This window comes from Podarcis erhardii (assembly GCF_964252035.2).
Source record: "Podarcis erhardii genome assembly, chromosome: Z".
NCBI lineage: Eukaryota > Metazoa > Chordata > Lepidosauria > Squamata > Lacertidae > Podarcis > Podarcis erhardii.
This window is the reverse complement of record NC_138504.1, coordinates 40,518,848-40,536,285: the sequence shown is the minus strand read 5'-3', so window position 1 is coordinate 40,536,285 and position 17,438 is coordinate 40,518,848. Positions and strand designations below refer to the sequence as shown.

Sequence of the window (17,438 nt, the reverse complement as noted above, 5' to 3'; positions counted from 1 at the left end):
CTATTACACATCACAGTACTCACTGCAAAGGAGAAGGTAGCACTGTGACTGGTACCACAATAAAAACCCATTTTTGTATAATTAGAGAGCATCAGCAAATGTTAGTGCTTCTGCAAAAATATTTCAAAAGCACCTTCTATATATATTCTTAACGGAAAAGAAAATCCTCTGAAATGCCACGTAAACTTTATTTGACTTGGAGGTTTTATTACAGTAATGTCAGTGCAATGAATGTCTTTATTCAACCTCAGTGGCCTGGAAATGCTTCTACCCATCACTATCTCAAGGTAACAGTCCTCCTTTATGATTCTGCCAGATTCTCGCACGGTAAAAGGATACTGAGAAATATAGGACAATGATTTTTGCATCTATCATTTTAAGATTCCTACAAAATATCACTGAATTTTCAGTGTGGATGGGAATATAATACAGTATGACCATAAAAATGTGCTTAAATGCTGTCAACATAATATAATGACCACTATATTGTCATCTTATTGCCCAAACACTACAAACTCATTTTGGGATGTGGGCTAACATCGGCTCTGGTTCCTCAGTCATCAATGGATGCTTCAGATGAGGAAAGGGCAATTGCCCAAAGCATATGTGCAGCTATGCATACACTAGGAATTTCTTTTAAATGCCTAAAAGCCCCATGGAATTCATGAGCCACACTTTGGCCACCCTAATCTATAGCTATCTCCCACAAATCCTTTTCTGGAACCTCAACTATTCTGCTACCAGCTGAGAAAGTTGAAAACAGGTAATACCATAGTACCCAGACCATTCCTGTTACCAGTGGCGTAGTGTGGGGGGTGCGGGGGGGCCGGCCGCACTGGCCACAACATCTGGGGGTTAGGGGGCGCAAATCCACGGGTTAGGGGGCGCAAATTACTTGCCTTGCCCCGGGTGCTGACAACCCACGCTATGCCACTGCCTGTTACGTTCATTTCTCAGATTAGGAGAGCTAGTCAGGATCATCCAAAAGGTTGGCTTTGTATAGTGCTTGAGTGGCTGATGCATTTTCCTAGTCCTGTTAACATAGAGCTCTGGAGACAGTGGGTCTTATGTAGCACAAACAAAACATTTCAATGTATTTGAACGCTTTTACTTTAAATTGGATATATATGCATACTTCAGAGCTATGCACACGCACAAATATAATCCAAAAGGGAAAAAGAAACATTATTTTTGCCAAGGGAAAAATGATAATTTCACATTATCCCTTGATGTTCCAAATACATTCTACAGCTTGCCTCCACAATTACTAGCTCAGGTTACTACAAATCTATATAGCTTTTGCATTCAGAATTAACCTACTGTGTATATAGCATCCTGGAAATGAGTTAACCAGATTATCTACCCTAAGCCACTATTAGCAACCACAGAGCTTCAAACAACTCTGTTATGCAAGTTTCTCCAACATCAGCTCCATACTGTGGAGGTTATGCAGCCCAAGAAAGGGAGCCAGCCAAAGCGCTAGAAGTCTGCCTCCAAAGAATTCTATAGGCATGTGATAGAATGTCCTGTAGGAATCCAAAAGCCCACATGTGCTGAGAACAGCGGGAAAATCACTTCATCTCCACCCACGCTTCTCAACACAAGTTTCCAACTTGTATTTGCTGTGAATAATGGTGCCAGTTCACACCTGTCAAGACTCGTGTCTCCCCCATGTGATAAACAGATGTCTGGTGGTCAAAGAGCCTGGAAAGCATTTGTTCACGTGGCACAAATCTGCTAAGCATGATAGCAGAACTGAAATGAGATTGAAGGGGCGGGCTACAAAAATAGTAAAAACAGGCCTGTAAATATCAGCAGAAATAATTATCACTACAATAAGTACAGGCCACGAAAATAAACACATTTGTGCCTGGAAAATGCATTTGAAAGTTTACATTTTGATTATTTACCAGCAGATTTTACCAGAAAAAGGTCTTAAACAACACACACTCCCGCCCCAAAGTATTTGTCTACATGCCATCAGCATTGTGTTGTACAAGAAGAGAATTTCCTCATGTGTTTTTACCATTAACTTCTAACTTTCCAATACATTTTATGCTTTTCAGCAAAATTTTGCCCACTGCTCCTAAATGTGATACACATTCCACACACACAAATACAAGCAAGATCAGATGTTTTCTAAAACATTTTTTAAACAGAGTCTATCCAACTAAATCATGATTAGGGCTGAGCAACGTCAGGTTTTCAACATCACGATGATCACCAGCCAAAGGTTGCAATCTGGCAATACACAGTAATGTTGTAACAACAAGCTGCATTGGCCACAACCCTGTGAAGTGCCAGGGTGAAACTTCTGCAGCTGTCACGAAGAAGGAACCTGAAGCACTTTCACTCCAATGCCTTGCAGGGCAGGGTCTTGATGCAGCCTGTTTGCCCTGCTCAGCCAGCGGAAAGGCTCCTGTCCCCGGCTAAGCAATCTCCGAAGTTCCTCTTGCTTGTGCGTGAGCTGGAGGGACATCAGGCCTTCTTTGCGCCATTCAGCAGGGTGTGTGGGAAGGCTCCCGCCCCCCAGCTGAGTGAGGCCCAGTGCCTCTCTGGCTCACACAAAAGGCACCAGGGCTCGCTCAGCTGGGGTGGGGCGGGGAAAGTTTAATGGAGCCCCCACTCCGCCTCTGGCTCGCATGAGCCAGAGTTGGGGCCTTCTGTAAACTGTTCCACTGAGGAGCATGGTTGCCTGTACCTCAGCGGAGCAGTTTAAAGAAGTCAGGGGGCTTGCTCCTCCCTCTGCGGTATGGGGGCAGAGCGTGATGGCGGCTTCACCCGGCAGTTTATCTTGGGTGAAACTGCTGCTGCTGCTCCTGAGTCCTTCTGCTACCAGTGGCCCAAAATTGAAAGTGGCACTGGTAGCAGAGGGTCTCAAGAGCAGGATTGATTTTCCACCTGCAATATACCGCTGTGTGAAGCTGCCATCGCGCTCTGCCCCTCATATTGGTCCTAGGTGATACATCACCCAGGCCTAAATCATGATGTGAACAAAATTACAAGTGCAATGGAATTTCCCTTTTCTACTCTCCCACAGACACCTCAGATCTGCTCTGGTATTTCCCCCAAGCTTCCAGAGCAGATTTGGGAAGAATGTGGAGTGTATGCAGGGGGAAAAGAGGGACTAGACAACCCCAATTGATTATCAAGATCCTAACACGGTGACAGAGCATATCACACAGTGGTACCTTGGTTCCCGAACAGCTTAGTTGCCAAACAAATTGGCTCCTGAATACCGCAAACCCAGAAGTAAGTGTTCTGGTTTGTGAATGTTTTTCGGAAGCCGAACATCCGATGCGGCTTCCGCTTGAGTACAGGAAGCTCCTGCAGCCAATCAGAAGCTATGCACGCCTTGGTTTTAATACAGTTTCAGGAGTCAAGCAGACTCCCGGAACGAATTAAGTTCAAGAACCAAGGTACCACTGTATATCCAAGCTGTTATTATGACCAGAGAATAAAGAGTCAATTCATCATTGAAGTGCATCCAATATAAATTTCTAAGATCAATCTTTCAGGACCCTAAATGTGTCACCAATGCCATCTTTAGGCTGGAGGCAGGTCTCTTGAGCATGGAGGCCAGAGTATGGCTAAGATTATCATTTTTTCCTACTGGGCTTGCTCCCCTTGTTCTGAAGGATGACTTCCAATCTGCATGGTATCAGGCTTTTATGACCAAAATTCTAGCTCTGGGCTTTTCCCTTGAGCAATTGCTCAGAATGGGCTTTGAGCAAGCTAAATCAGCTATTAAACAGTGTATCACAGACACAGAATGCCAAAGAGATCTGGATAGGTCCCCCTATTTTATTGACAGTGATTACAGCAGGTATCTCTCAATGCCTATAGAGTATCTAAGCAATCTGGATCTGCCTAACTATCATAGGCCATTCACCCTATGCCGTGCTCTCTCCTCTGCTGTTCTTAAATGTCACTATAGAAAAATCCCGTATCTGTATAGACGCTGTCCCTGAGACTCTGTCCAAATTGAAACTGGAGAATCTGTGCTTCTCCAATGCTTGTTTTACAGAGATCTACGCTCCGACCTTTTGCCTATACTCCAGAAATATATTGGGAGTTCTGAACAGTTTCTTGCTACTCCGCTGATCTTAGATAATAATTCTGGCATAACATATCAGGTGGCCAAATTCTGTAGACCAACAATTAAAGCGTGACATATAATGACAAGCACTCAGGAGTAGTATATTTATGGATGGTCATCCCTAGATCAGAGGGGTTCTCTTCTGTTGGATAAATGACCAACTAGAGCTGCTTTTTTATTATATGTAATTTTATTTATTTTAATTTTACTTTGTTCAAACTTTGTAATTGGTGATTTTATCCTGATACTGGTCAATGATCACCAGGGCTGTCTTAAGCATATGCGGTGCCAGGGTGCAAAGATCTACCTGGCACCCCCCCCCCCCAGGTTGCCCAGTCCCAGGTGTGCAGGAGGGCAGAGCCAGCCGGCTGCCTCAGCGTCTCGCTGGCTCAGTTGTCTCCGAACCTGTGATGCAAAGCTGCTGAGCCCACTGTGGGACTCCGACCGACAGGAAGGCTCTTCCCCGGACTCAATTATCGGGCCCCGGACTCTCGGCCTGGCACCCCGCGCCCTGGTGTCCTGCACTCCTAGCGCCTATGGGTAAGACAGCCCTGATGATCGCAATAGAACAACTTTATACTTAAGAGAGTCAATTGTTGTGGACATAAAAACATTTCTCCACTCAACAGTATTTTGACACTTATCCTGCTCTACACTAAATGTGGCATATTACTTACTTACTTACTTACTTACTTACTAAATAAATAAATAAATAAATAAATAAATAAATGGCATTGAACACAAACACACAAATGTGTACAGTAATACATTTGAGGACAGGACTGGACAATGGTGGGTTCTATTTGCTCTCAGACTAGAAATGTGTCTGTTTTTCCTCTTTGTTTTGTACTCCAGTTCAGTGAAATACTTGTTTCATGTCACTAACAGGCACCACAGCAGGGCTGTAATTAAATTTGGTTCTTGGGATTGCTGCCTTCCCAGAGTGAATTAATTATGTCCTGACATTAAATGACATGCCAGCAAAAATATTAACTGGGGTAAAGGCTAAATTAGGTTCTCAATTTAACCAGCTTTAAACCATGGTTAAGAAGGATGCATTGTTAACTTTCACAATTGTTAATGTCAGTACCAATGTGTCCATTAACTGCAGTAAGACTTGAAGGGAAATTCATATTAAGGGCAACGTATAAGATCTCAGGGCTTTCTGCTGGTCTCTTAATTACAGGTTTTTAAATAAGTTTTTATTAAAGTTTTTTTGTGTTACAAAACAAACAGATAAACAGGGAAATGTACATTTATTGTCTCCTCTTTGATTAGCCTCATTATGTCTGTTCTGGCCTTATGAGGGGCTTTGGGGGCAACTATTGACAAAATATATGCATTAAGCATCAGGGAGGAGAAAACCATCTAAACTTCTATTTCAATTTTTTTTTAACTTCAGAATGTCATATTAATTTAACAAGTCTATGTTGCTGATGACACACGGCTCTACCTTCCTTTTTCACCTATGGATGTAAAGGATAGAGGTTTGGTAGACCTGTCAATCTGGTCAGGATTAATCTGGACCTTGGTGGGATTGGATTTCTGCCGAAGGACCAAATGTGCAGTTTGCAAATGCATTGTATCAGCTCAGGCTGCTATCTGGAACCTCAGAAACCGTTCTTAGTACTTATGCTTTAATTATCTTGAAACTAAACAATGCAGTGAACTTTAACATGGCGGCTGCTCAGGTTTGGTGGGGTGTGACACTACTTTTGCACCAGCTGCGCTAGCTCCCAGGGCATTTCTGGGCCCAATTCAAAGTGTTGGCAGTTTAGAACTAGTTTACCTTATGGAGCAGCTACACCCACATGACCCTGCCTGTGATTCAGGATTCATATCTGAGGTCCTGTTTGTGTGCTCACCAGTGAAATTGGTACAGTTGCTGCAGTTGTGAAACTCTCTTATGCTAAAAAAAAGGGGGGGAGCCAAACAAATGTTAAGGCCTTCTTGAATAACAGAACTGATCTTTTTAGTATTGCCTTTCCTTGAGAGAATTTTGATGATCTAATTTCACATTTCAATCATTTATTTGTCTATATTCACACCAGCACTTCATACTCTGCCAAAGGTTCTTTCTTTCGCTTCTTATTTCTCTCTGTGTGTTGCTTTGTGAAGGCTTGGCTCTGAAAAGCAACTAATAAATAACTGGAATAAACAAATTTTCATAGTGGCTGCAATCCTAAACACACTTGAAGTCCTAATGAACAGTGAGTCTTCTTTCTGAATAAACACGCATAGGATTGCATTACATGTTTAGTTTCAAGTCAGTCTATTCACAAATAAACTCTTAAATTTGTTCCAGCTAACCTAACATTTTGGTTACTATTTCTTTTAGGATATGAAAATCACAGGTGTTTTAAAGTCTACCCAGAAATGAAACTTGGGGTGTTTTTCTTATTGAAAAGTTAATTTCAGAAGCTGGATTTACAGAAGCATTTGTTTCTGCAGTGTCTTGCCATATATTTTAAAAAGGTCAATCTATCAATGCTGTCCTTTTTCTATTCAGAAGGAAAAATGCTCAAACTATTTTGTAAATGTACCAACACATTTCTGAGTTATATACTTTTTTAAAAAGAGAGACAGAGATTTTTTTAGGGGGGGGGGGAGTGTCAGCCAGCACCACAAATTCTATATGTGAAAACCAGCTGTCCCATTACATAACCCAATTTGTAGGGAGTTCAAAATTTTCCTGTAAAATGTTCCATCCAGAATCACTCCAGGCATCAGGTGTTGAAAATGAAATTATATTTTGGGGGTCGAGACGTCACCAAGGCAAGATGACATTTTGATCTGTTGCTGGCCTAGCTTGCTCCAAAACAAAGTCTTGCTCAAACTCCTAACAGCCACAAGCAGGCACTGAGCTGCAATATTAGATTGTCACAAAGTAGTACTCTGGACAACTAGTTGTCACCTCCATCTCAGATCATCAGAGACTCACAAGCCCAGGCCACAGACATTTTCAAAATGGCCACCAGGGCTCAAGGTAGTGAAAAACAACTCAGAGAGACCAGAAGTTCCATTTGGCATGGCAATTTAGTTGACCTAATTAAAAAAGAACTGAGTACAGTGGTACCTCTGGTTAAATACTTAATTCGTTCTGGAGGTCCATTCTTAACCTGAAACTGTTCTTAACCTGAAGCACCACTTTAGCTAATGGGGCCTTCCGCTGCTGCTGCACCGCCACGCGATTTCTGTTCTCATCCTGAAGCAAAGTTCTTAACCCGAGGTACTACTTCCAGGTTAGCGGAGTCTGTAACCTGAAGCGTCTGTAACCTGAGGGACCACTGTACTGGGGTAAGCACTGAAACTGCTGAGAGAAGATATTTTTAAAAACCTCCAGTTTCAGATGCTTCTGCAACAGCTAATGAAGCAATGGAACCCAGCACAAACAACAGAATCAAGATTTAGAATATTAAAAAACCTTCAATCTGACATCAAGCTGTAGCTCAAGAATGCACAGGATTGGGATTGCTGCCAGAATCTATGCCTTCAAGGGGCTCTGAAAATTTTTGGAGACACCAGCCTACATAAGGTTGTTATGTCCTGAATAAAAGAAATACTTCATGATGCCATTATACAAGCAGGTCATATTAGGAGGATACACTGAACACTCCATCACAAACAAAAAAATGGTGAGCCCCTGAGAGACATTATTGTTTGCTTTAAAGCCTTCATAATTTAAAGACTTATTTCAAAAGTTCAGAACACTGGAAAAATCATAATAGAAAATTCAATGATAAACATCTACCAGAATCTCTGCACAAGAATGTTGCAATGCAGATGTGAACTTAAAATTTATATCACAGCAGTGGCGTAGCGTGGGTTGTCAGCACCCGGGGCAAGGCAAGTAATTTGCGCCCCCTAACCCGTAGATTTGCGCCCCCTAACCCGTGGATTTGCGCCCCCTAACCCGTGGATTTGCCCTAACCCCAGATGTTGCGCCCGGTGCGGCCGGCCCCCCCTGCACCCCCCACGCTACGCCACTGTATCACAGCATTCTGTGAAGCAGGCATAATGTACCGATCGGGTTACTCATTCAAACTCCTAATAACTTATGAAGCAGTTGCTAAAGGCTCCACACAACTCAAAGCTAGAAAATTATTAAATCAACTAGGACAGCAACCAAATGAAGACAAATAACTGAGAGAAGTAGGCACTGGAGAGGAAGGAACAGAACTCAAATGAGATTGGCAACAAAGACGAAAAAGGCCTTCAGAAAAAAACAATAGCAGCAAAAACAACACAGAGGTGGCTTCTTCTCTCCCTGAGATCCCACTGAAACTACCAACTATGGTGAACCAAGAGCTATGGGCTCTATAACAAAACAGGCAAGAATTAGGCTATTGGTCTCTTATTTTTGTTTGCAATATAATCATGCAAAATGTTTTCTGCTTCTGTTGGTAGAGGGGAAGAGGGCTAATGTTTATGTCCCCCATTTTCTTTTCATTTCATTAGCATTTGGCTTATGAAGGAATAGATTGACTATTTCATTCTCAAGTGTAGGTGTAGGGATTATTCTGTTGGGAAGGTTGGGGAAATTAGTGAGGGGTGAGTTTGGAATTCAGAGCATCTTTATTTTTTGCTGATGGAATATGATAACAACACTGAAATTACTATGCTGCCTAACAGATCCATTGCCTGGGATAAGCTGCATAGCTTTAAATTAACTTTACATTGCCACACTTAATGGCAATAACTTGGAAAGTAAATGGCCTGGGTTTGCCAATTAAGCAAAGAAGATGCAATAACAATTTCAGGATGAAACCTTTACATTACTACACTCATTTAAACACCGTGAAGTTGTGATAGGTGGTAAACCATTAAGTACAAGTAAACCTTGTACTTAATGATAATTTTGATAAAAGGAGAACATCTCACCTTTTCAGATGAAATAATTTATGGACAATACAATAGAGAACATTATTAATCCCCTTCTAAAATCAGATTTGACCATATGGAAAGAAAGGAGACTGAAACTTTTGCATGTTGATTCTCCTTTAATCTCAATAACTCAACAGCCTTCCTTTTGTACAGCAGCCAAATCAGGCTCATTTCCTTGGGAAAAAGTGGGTTTATATAATCTCAAAGACTTCTATGCTAACCAAAAGCCCCTTACAGTTCCAGAAATAAATTTTATATTGGGACATATACCATGTGGCTGGTTAGAGATACATCAGGACCTGGTTATATATTTTCTAAATCAGCCAAATGCAAGGACACAAGCATTATCCAGCTGAAATAGTTTTTGAGCAACTTCTCAACTCAACCAACCCACTGGGAAAGGGAAATCTTCTCACACAATAGCTACCCTTCCTCTCATTTCATTAAGATTAAAATGGGGAAAAGATTCTGGAGCAGAATTAGAGGAAAACCTTTGGGAACAAATCTGCCCTAAACTACCATTTGGATCCATCTCAGTTAGAACTCAAGAAAATGCTTTATAGATAGCACATCACATGTCCTTGTGCCCAGCTAGACTACACAGAATTAACCACAACACGTCCAATTTCTGCTGGTGGGAATGCAATTTACCTGGCTCTCTAGTACACATGTGGTGGTTTTGGGGGAAAAGGTTTTCAAACAGTTAATCAAATGATGGGACAATCGCTACAACCAGACCAATCGCTACAACCAGACCATCTTATTTTACTCTTCCGATTAAGAACATTACCAGTAAAGACCTCATCCTCCATTTATTAATTGCAGCTAGATTAGTGAGTGCAAAATTAGTAAACTTTACATGCAAATCTTTTTGAAGCCTGGATTCTGCAAGCAATATTATGCTTATGAACAAATTAACCATTTCACACACACACACAAAAAAATCAATCTGAGGGGTGGAAAGACTCACACCTATGCAATCTGGTATCCTTTAACTGACTTTGTTAAGACAATTGAACTTGATTTTCACCCTCCATCAACTCATGGAACCTTATGAAGAGACACTTTCATCTGATTGCCTTTCTTGGAATGTCCAAAACTACATCAGTCACTATTATTTCTTTATTCTCTGTAAAACTATTAGGCTCTGTTTTCCTTGTATGTTTTGTTACTTGCAATTAAAATCAGTAAAAAAATGAGCTTATCATAAGAACCTCCTTTACGAGTAAACATGATTCTGTGAACATTCCACATCTTAGCTATCACAAATATTTTTTTTTAAAAAAAAATATTTTTATTGGATTTTCAAAAAAATTTTTTAAACAAACACAGACATATATCATAAACACAAAACACAAAACAGAATATCTGTAGTTTCATACCCTTACAATCATTACCCTCTTTCCGTGACTTCCCCCCACCCCCCCCAACCACCTTCCCATTTCATTAAATATCTCAGCAAGTTATTTGTTCAAATCTCTTAAATATTATTCATATCTTTTCTTATAGTTTATCCTTTATCCATTTTTACTTTAAATCCATTATACACATTAAGTTGTTTCTCTAAGGTCGGCCTAATTTCTCTCCCATAAATTCCTTGCTCTTTATATTAAATCAAAAAAACAATAATATTTCTATTCTAAACCCCAGACTTTTACCACCCTACACTCCCTTCCCCCTCTGTCCCGGTTTTTGCCCCTTCCCGCATTAATGTCCAAAAGAAAAAAAAAAAAAAACAGATTTAACCCGGATTTCTCACATCAGAGGCCCTTAGGCCCCAGTTAGTCACTCTCCAGCAGTTTTGTTTATAGTCCTTTTTATTGATCTTCTCTTCTCGAAGGAATTCTGTCACCAGTTCCTCATATTTTTCAAACAAAAACAGTCTTTGTCCAGGATCAACAAATCTCCCATGTTGCAGCTTAAAGAAGAAGTCTCCATCATACTTGTTCGTTCTTTCGTAGCTTAATGTTTCAGTTGTTCCAGGGACTTCCATCTTTCTCTCTCTTTGCAGATTTGTAATCCATTGGTTGTCTTTTTCACTTCTTTTCCTCCCAAAAGTTACAGATATTTGATTACTCTCTTCCTCCTGAACTCCTTCTTCTTTTTCTTCTTTTTCCCCCAGTTCTAAAGTTGTCTCTTTTTCTACAGCTGCAGATTCTTTTTCCATCCGGTTAGCTCCACCAACAGAGTTGTTTAGTTTAAGATTGAAGGTCATCAGTTGTTCTCTCATGGCTAAGCTCTGCTCTTGCAGAGCTCCCACCAGAGAAAACATTTTTTTTATCTCTGCCAGTAGTTTTCCTTCCGCAGCCATTGCAATGTCTTTAGTTCCCTCTAGGGGGATTTCCATCATAGTTCTTTTCCAACAGTTCGTTACTTTGTTATTCAAAATTAGTTTGTTTCCAGTCAATTCGATGTAACACTTTTAGTCCCAACAATATAGTTGTAACACAATTTTAACACAATTTCCAAGCTGACGTCCGTTTGACAGCTCTTTTGACAGCTGTCAAACGCCTTGTTTTTTTCTCTCGGGTTCCCAAGCAGGGCACTGCCCGGGTTCGGGGGGGGGGGGTCCGCCAAAAAGCAAAACCTCTGAGATTCCCCTCTCTTCACTCCAGCACAAATAACTTTTTCAACCAATTTATGAAAGTGTTCTTTTTCCTTTCAGCACCAGAGTCTTTCCGACTTAGTGCTCCTCTCCTTACTTTGAGTCTTTTGGTGGGGGGGGGAGTGTGGACTTCCTTTTTAACACATCCCCCGCTCGTACTCGAATTCAATAATAAAACTTTTAGTGCCAAAATTTCCTTCTACTCACAAGTTGTTTTTTCAGTCCAAATTTCAGGAAGAAAGATAGCGCTCTCCAGTCATGGCTCGCGGCTTCGCTCCGCCAAGGCAGCGATCGACTCTCAGCTCCACGCCACTCTCCGGTCCCCTCCGTAGCCTTTAAAAAGGCTCTTCGCGGGTCGGGGAGGGCGCTTAAGGTGCCCACCGAGTCTCCATGTCCGCAGGCTTCAGCGCCTGCGGTTTCTGAGGGTCCCCGTGTCGCCGGCACGGCAAGACCCGTCCTTAACGGAGCCGATTCCCTCCAGAACTCGGAGGGAATCCGCCATTACCCGTTCGCGCTATCCCGGAAGTCTTAGCTATCACAAATAAATATAATCATATACAACCTACCACTGGCTTACTCACCTAGGTTAAGCAATACTTATCATATACTAGCAGTTGTAGTAAATTGTCCCTATCTGCCTACCAACACATCCTTGTACCACTAACACAACTATACTGGGTATTTTTCATCTCATTAGATATTTGGGGGGTGGGAGAAAGAATCCTGACAGGGGAGTGGGCAATGGGTAGCAGGCAACTAGCCCCTAAGGTCTATTGTAAAGCTGTAATCAATCATATTATCATGCAAGTGCAATACATCCTGCTATTTATGGTAGCTTCCACAGTCTACTACTAAATGCATAAAATAATTTGGTTGGTGGGTGGGTGTGACACATTTTACAAATTTTGGGAAGATAACAGCTGTGTGAACAATGTTCAAATGATGACTTACAAGGCTTCCCTTGTTACTTAAGGATATGAAAATTATCTCATAAGTCACTCCAGTTACTCAAAAAAAGAATGATTAGTATAAATATTTATGTAGCCCCAAAGTCAACATTGAGCTGCAAAAACCACTTCCTGAGTTCTTGCTTCTTACGAGTTAGGCTGCATCTGCCCAAATGAAGAAAACCAGAAGACGATACTATAATGATATGGGAAGAAAACAGTAACAGACAGGAATTAGGGATCTTTACGGATGAACAAGATGAACAAAAACTGTTTACTATTTAAGCTGATCAGAGCAACCTGATACGTACAAGTACTGTCAAGGTTGTAGTGTATCAATCCTCTTCAGAATAAATTGTGACGTGATCATATATACTAATAGACTGCTAAAATTCAGGGGCTTTATTAAGCAGTTGATGGGCTGCAATACATAGTGTGCTGTAGACAGCCCAAGGGACTGCAACTTTGACAATCTGCTCTAGATCACTTTCTTATTTTGAAATATTCTTTATTTTTAAAGGGAAAATGATTTAATATCTGCAAACATACGGCACTTGTTAATGTTCGTAGAACATCCAACACCTCTCTCTGTGCTCTGGAATGCCTTACATTCAGGACTGGATAAAAACTGACATCAGAAAAGGTCAAGCACCACGTTGAGGACTGATGATTTTTTAGTTATCCTTAAACTTCATGGCATAAACACAGTGAGGAAAAGCAGTAGGTGGCTCTCGACCAACGAATGACAACATTACTATTCCTTTTGCTAAAGCCAAATAATAGGCTGCCTTTGCAATTTGTTATAACAAGTCTTTGGGTGGAAAATATGTTGCTGGTTCTGAGTTGCAAGCTCTCAGAATCAAAGTTCATGCCCTTCTCCACTTAAGTATTTTGTATCTCAGGCTGCACACACACAATACATTTAAAGCACATAACTTCCCGCAAAGAACATAAGAGCTTGCTGGATCAGGTCAATGGCCCACCAAGTCCAGCATCATGTTATCACAGCCGCCAACCAGATGTCTGTGGGAAACCTGCAAGCAGGACTGGAGCATGAGTGTACTCTCCCTTCCTGTTGTTTCTAGCAACTGGTATTCAGAAGCATTGCTGCCTCCAACTGTGGAGATAGAGCACAGCTAGTAGCCCCAGATAGCCCTCCCCTCCATGAATTTGTCTAATCATCATTTAAAGACATGCAAGTGCCATAGTTATGGGCTACATAACACTATGTGCTGTGTAAAGAAGTACTTCTTTAACGTGTCCTGAATCTTATAACATGCAGCTTCACTGGATGTCCACAAGTTCTAGTGTGATGAGAGAGTGGAAAAACTTTTATCTATTCATGCCATGAGTAATTTCTTCCAGGAGCTCCTGCTGCAGGAAGAATACAGTGGGATCTTTGAGGAGTCCAAGATGCAGAATCAGTAAGAAAATGGCCACAAACTTTTTAGAAATAAAATTTCCTAGGGCCATGAAATATTGTACATATCATTAATTTATGATACTTCTGAGCTCCGCTCCCATTACCAGCAGTCTGTGGAGGGACATAAACATGTAAAAATGAACTATCAAAAAAATACAAATACAAACCCAGCATAAAACCGAACAGCAGCAGTGTTAAAACAAATATCAACCAGTACCATAACTTTCTCACAGCTTCAGAATGCCAGAATTGCAGAAATTCTCAGAAGCCCCAAAGCCTGGTAGAATACAAAGCTTTTCACCTGATGCTGATAGAAATACATTGTAGGTGCCTGTGAAGTCTCTCTGGGGAGAACATTTCCAAATCTAAATAGACAGAAGCACTTAGGAAATAGCCTTCCTTTATATATAAATGTAGTAGCCTGTTAAAACCATTATTAGGACACAAATATATCTAGCCCATAGAATTATGTTATCATTCTATCAGTAAGATGCCGCATCAAAACTAAGTTCAAAGAATAACACATGCCAGAATGTAACAAATTTTAATTTGACTACATAGAATTAAAAGAGACAGCTGGAAAAGCCACTGTTAGCAATATCAGCAGCTGAGATCTAATTGGTCTTAGAACACATGCTGTATGCCTAAGTACAGATGGAAGCAATTATATATGTCAGAGCTCTGACTGCATTCACCAGACATCTCCTGATAAAATTAGTCACTTCTTATAGTCATCAGGGAACAAGACAGCTATGTATTACAACACTTGCAAGACTTCTAAGTTTTCCTAGCCTTCTGCCAAGCTTTAACTCAGCGTCTACACTGCTTCCTAGAAGGCCTATTCTAACTTCTAAAATAGAAAATTCAAGCAATTTTAAAGAGTTTGTCTCGAACCACATTTCCATCTACTGCTGTCAGTCAACATCAACATACGAACCTGAATAAGATCTGCCAATGCCCTGTCTGTCTTTAAGCTGACCACAATCAAGCTGACTAGGGCTGATCTGAACACTTTGCAGCAGAACATTTGGCAGGTTTTGTAGGAAGTGAAGGGAGCGTGGGGCGTTTGGGTGATGGAGGTACTAGTTAGTTTACAATAATAAAAGGTGACCAATGGCCTTTTTATTTATTTCTTTTTTCAACAGCAACAACAAAAACATCATTAAATGTAAAAGCTTCCCTGAGTGGCTAAGACATGCAGCTTCTGCTGCACGCTTTCTAAATGGAGCCAGAAGAATGTTTCAGGAATTGACATTGCATGATCACATTGTTTGGGTTCCAGTAGGCATTGTCGGGTGGATGGGTGATAATTGTCTTCATTGGACCATAGATTTTTTAAAAAGAAATAAATGGAGAAAAACTGATATGGTTATACAATATTTCAAAAAGGACTTCCAATTAAGCCTGTTCATTGACATTTGGTTTTTTAATAGTGCTCCTTTCCTTGGTTTTATTTTCCTCGTTCCACCCGGGCACTGAGGTCCAGTGCCGAGGGCCTTCTGGCAGTTCGCTCACTGCGAGAAACCAAGTTACAAGGAACCAGGCAGAGGGCCTTCTCAGTAGTGGCACCCACCCTGTGGAACACCCTCCCACCAGATGTCAAAGAGAAAAACAACTACCAGACTTTTAGAAGACATCAGAAGGCAGCCCTGTTTAGGAACACTTTTAATGTTTGACACAGTATTGTATTTTAAAATTTTGTTGGAAGCCGCCCAGAGTGGCTGAGGAAACCCAGCCAGATGGGTGGGGTATAAATAATAAGTTGTTGTTGTTGTTGTTGTTGTTGTTGTTGTTCCTGTTGTTGTTCCTCAGCAGCAGCAGTAAACACACTGGTACAAAACTGAGCAAATCACTGAGTGGCACAAGGAGTGTCCCTGAAATCTGCTATGGCTTCCACTTACATACTGCTGCTTGTTCATATTCGCCAACATGCCAGAGAAAAAATTATGCTGGGCCCCATCCTGTTTCCTCTGCCTGTCATGTTTTCTTCTATGGAAAGAGGTAGTAGGGAGAGAGGCTGAGTTCTCATCCTGTTGGGAATTTTAAATGATTGGGCTTCTCTTGCAGCTCCTCTCTTTGCCCTTGGGGGAGGTGTATATGATTGATTGATTGACAGCATTTATAGTAGGAGTGGGGGGACTTTCAGCGCAAGAAACACATGAAAAATCTCAGAGGGGACCCAACTTCTCAGAAACATTATTTGCATTTCCTGATGCAGGTTAAATGGTCACTTTGCACTTACAGCCTTTATATAGGTACTTCACTGTGCAGTGCTAGGTACAGTTTGGGGCTTACGTTAATAACAGTTATTTCCCCTTCAAATACATATAAAGTTATCCAAATGGCCATTGTTGACTTCCAACATTTATTAAAAGTTAATATCAGAGCACATACCTCTGGCTGAATAGCTTTAAACACAGGCATATCCATCAATGTAATCTGACTCTGTAACAAAAGTTAGAGAAAGAACAATTACAAATTCACAAATACTTGATTCTGTGCTAGTCCAAGATACTTTTGCCCAAGACAGAAAATTCTGACAACACTCAGGCCCCGGATCATGTGTGCGTAGTCTTCAGAAAAGCTGATATTGTACAAAAATCTTCACACTGCTGTGATGAAATGCATTGTTAAAGTAATTTGTGATTCAATAGCTCACTTCTGACCCTTTTTAAGCGCTCCTTTCCCCGCATTCTTGACCAAACAAGGCAACAAGGGTTGTGTGACATCCAGCTAAATTTTGCTCCTTACTCAATAGACCCATTGAAATTATACCTAAGTTGGTTGTGTCCATCACTTTCAATGGCTCTACTCTGTGTGAGACAAATATTGGAAACTATTCACAGATTCTGCAATGTAGACATTTAGCTTTCTATCCAATGTTAGTCATATTTAGAGTAGAACCAGTAAAACATAGTAGGATACATGCTTAAGTGCAGAGTCACAGAAGGGAAAGGATTTATATGTTGCTTCCTCAATTTAATTTCAGTTTTTCCATCTGTAATTCCTAGGTTATAGTTCCCTTTCTCTTCTTGTGCATTTTTCTAATAGTAAACCTCATTTAACTGAAATAAAGGCAAAGTAGCTGACTGCTTTGGCTACTGCCTTTTCAGTTTTGGCAGAATTAGAAGAGCGAAGCAGAATCCCTCCTGGTCACATTATCTCTGCTTACCGTATTTTTCGCCCTATAGGACGCACCGGCCCATAGGATGCACCTAGATTTTGGGGGGGAGAGAGAAATAAAGGGAAAAAAATTATTTCCCCCCCCCAGGCGCGGGGCTGGGACAGGGGAAGCCCGAGCTCCCCCAGCCGCCAGAACGGGACCCAGAGCCATGCCGAAGCTGCGTGCAGCTTTGGCATCGCTCTGGGAGCTTGCAGGGCTGGAGGAGGGGGAAGCCCTCCGCTAGCCTTCTAACCAAGTCGGAGGACAGCGGGAAAGGCGAGTTTGCGGGGCTGGCGACGGGGAGGAGCAGGCTTCTC

At 41.3% G+C, this 17,438-nt stretch overlaps 1 protein-coding gene across 9 annotated transcripts in view; it reads right to left on the bottom strand.

The window, feature by feature from the left end:
- The window catches only part of RALGPS1 (Ral GEF with PH domain and SH3 binding motif 1), a 232,575-nt gene that overhangs the window by 164,471 nt on the left and 50,666 nt on the right, over window positions 1-17,438 (bottom strand). For all 9 annotated transcript variants that reach the window (XM_081847635.1, XM_081847627.1, XM_081847632.1 and 6 more), the window contains exon 5: window positions 16,353-16,403. In XM_081847635.1, coding sequence (XP_081703761.1) covers window positions 16,353-16,403 — 51 coding nt within the window. The remainder of the gene's footprint in view (window positions 1-16,352; window positions 16,404-17,438) is intronic.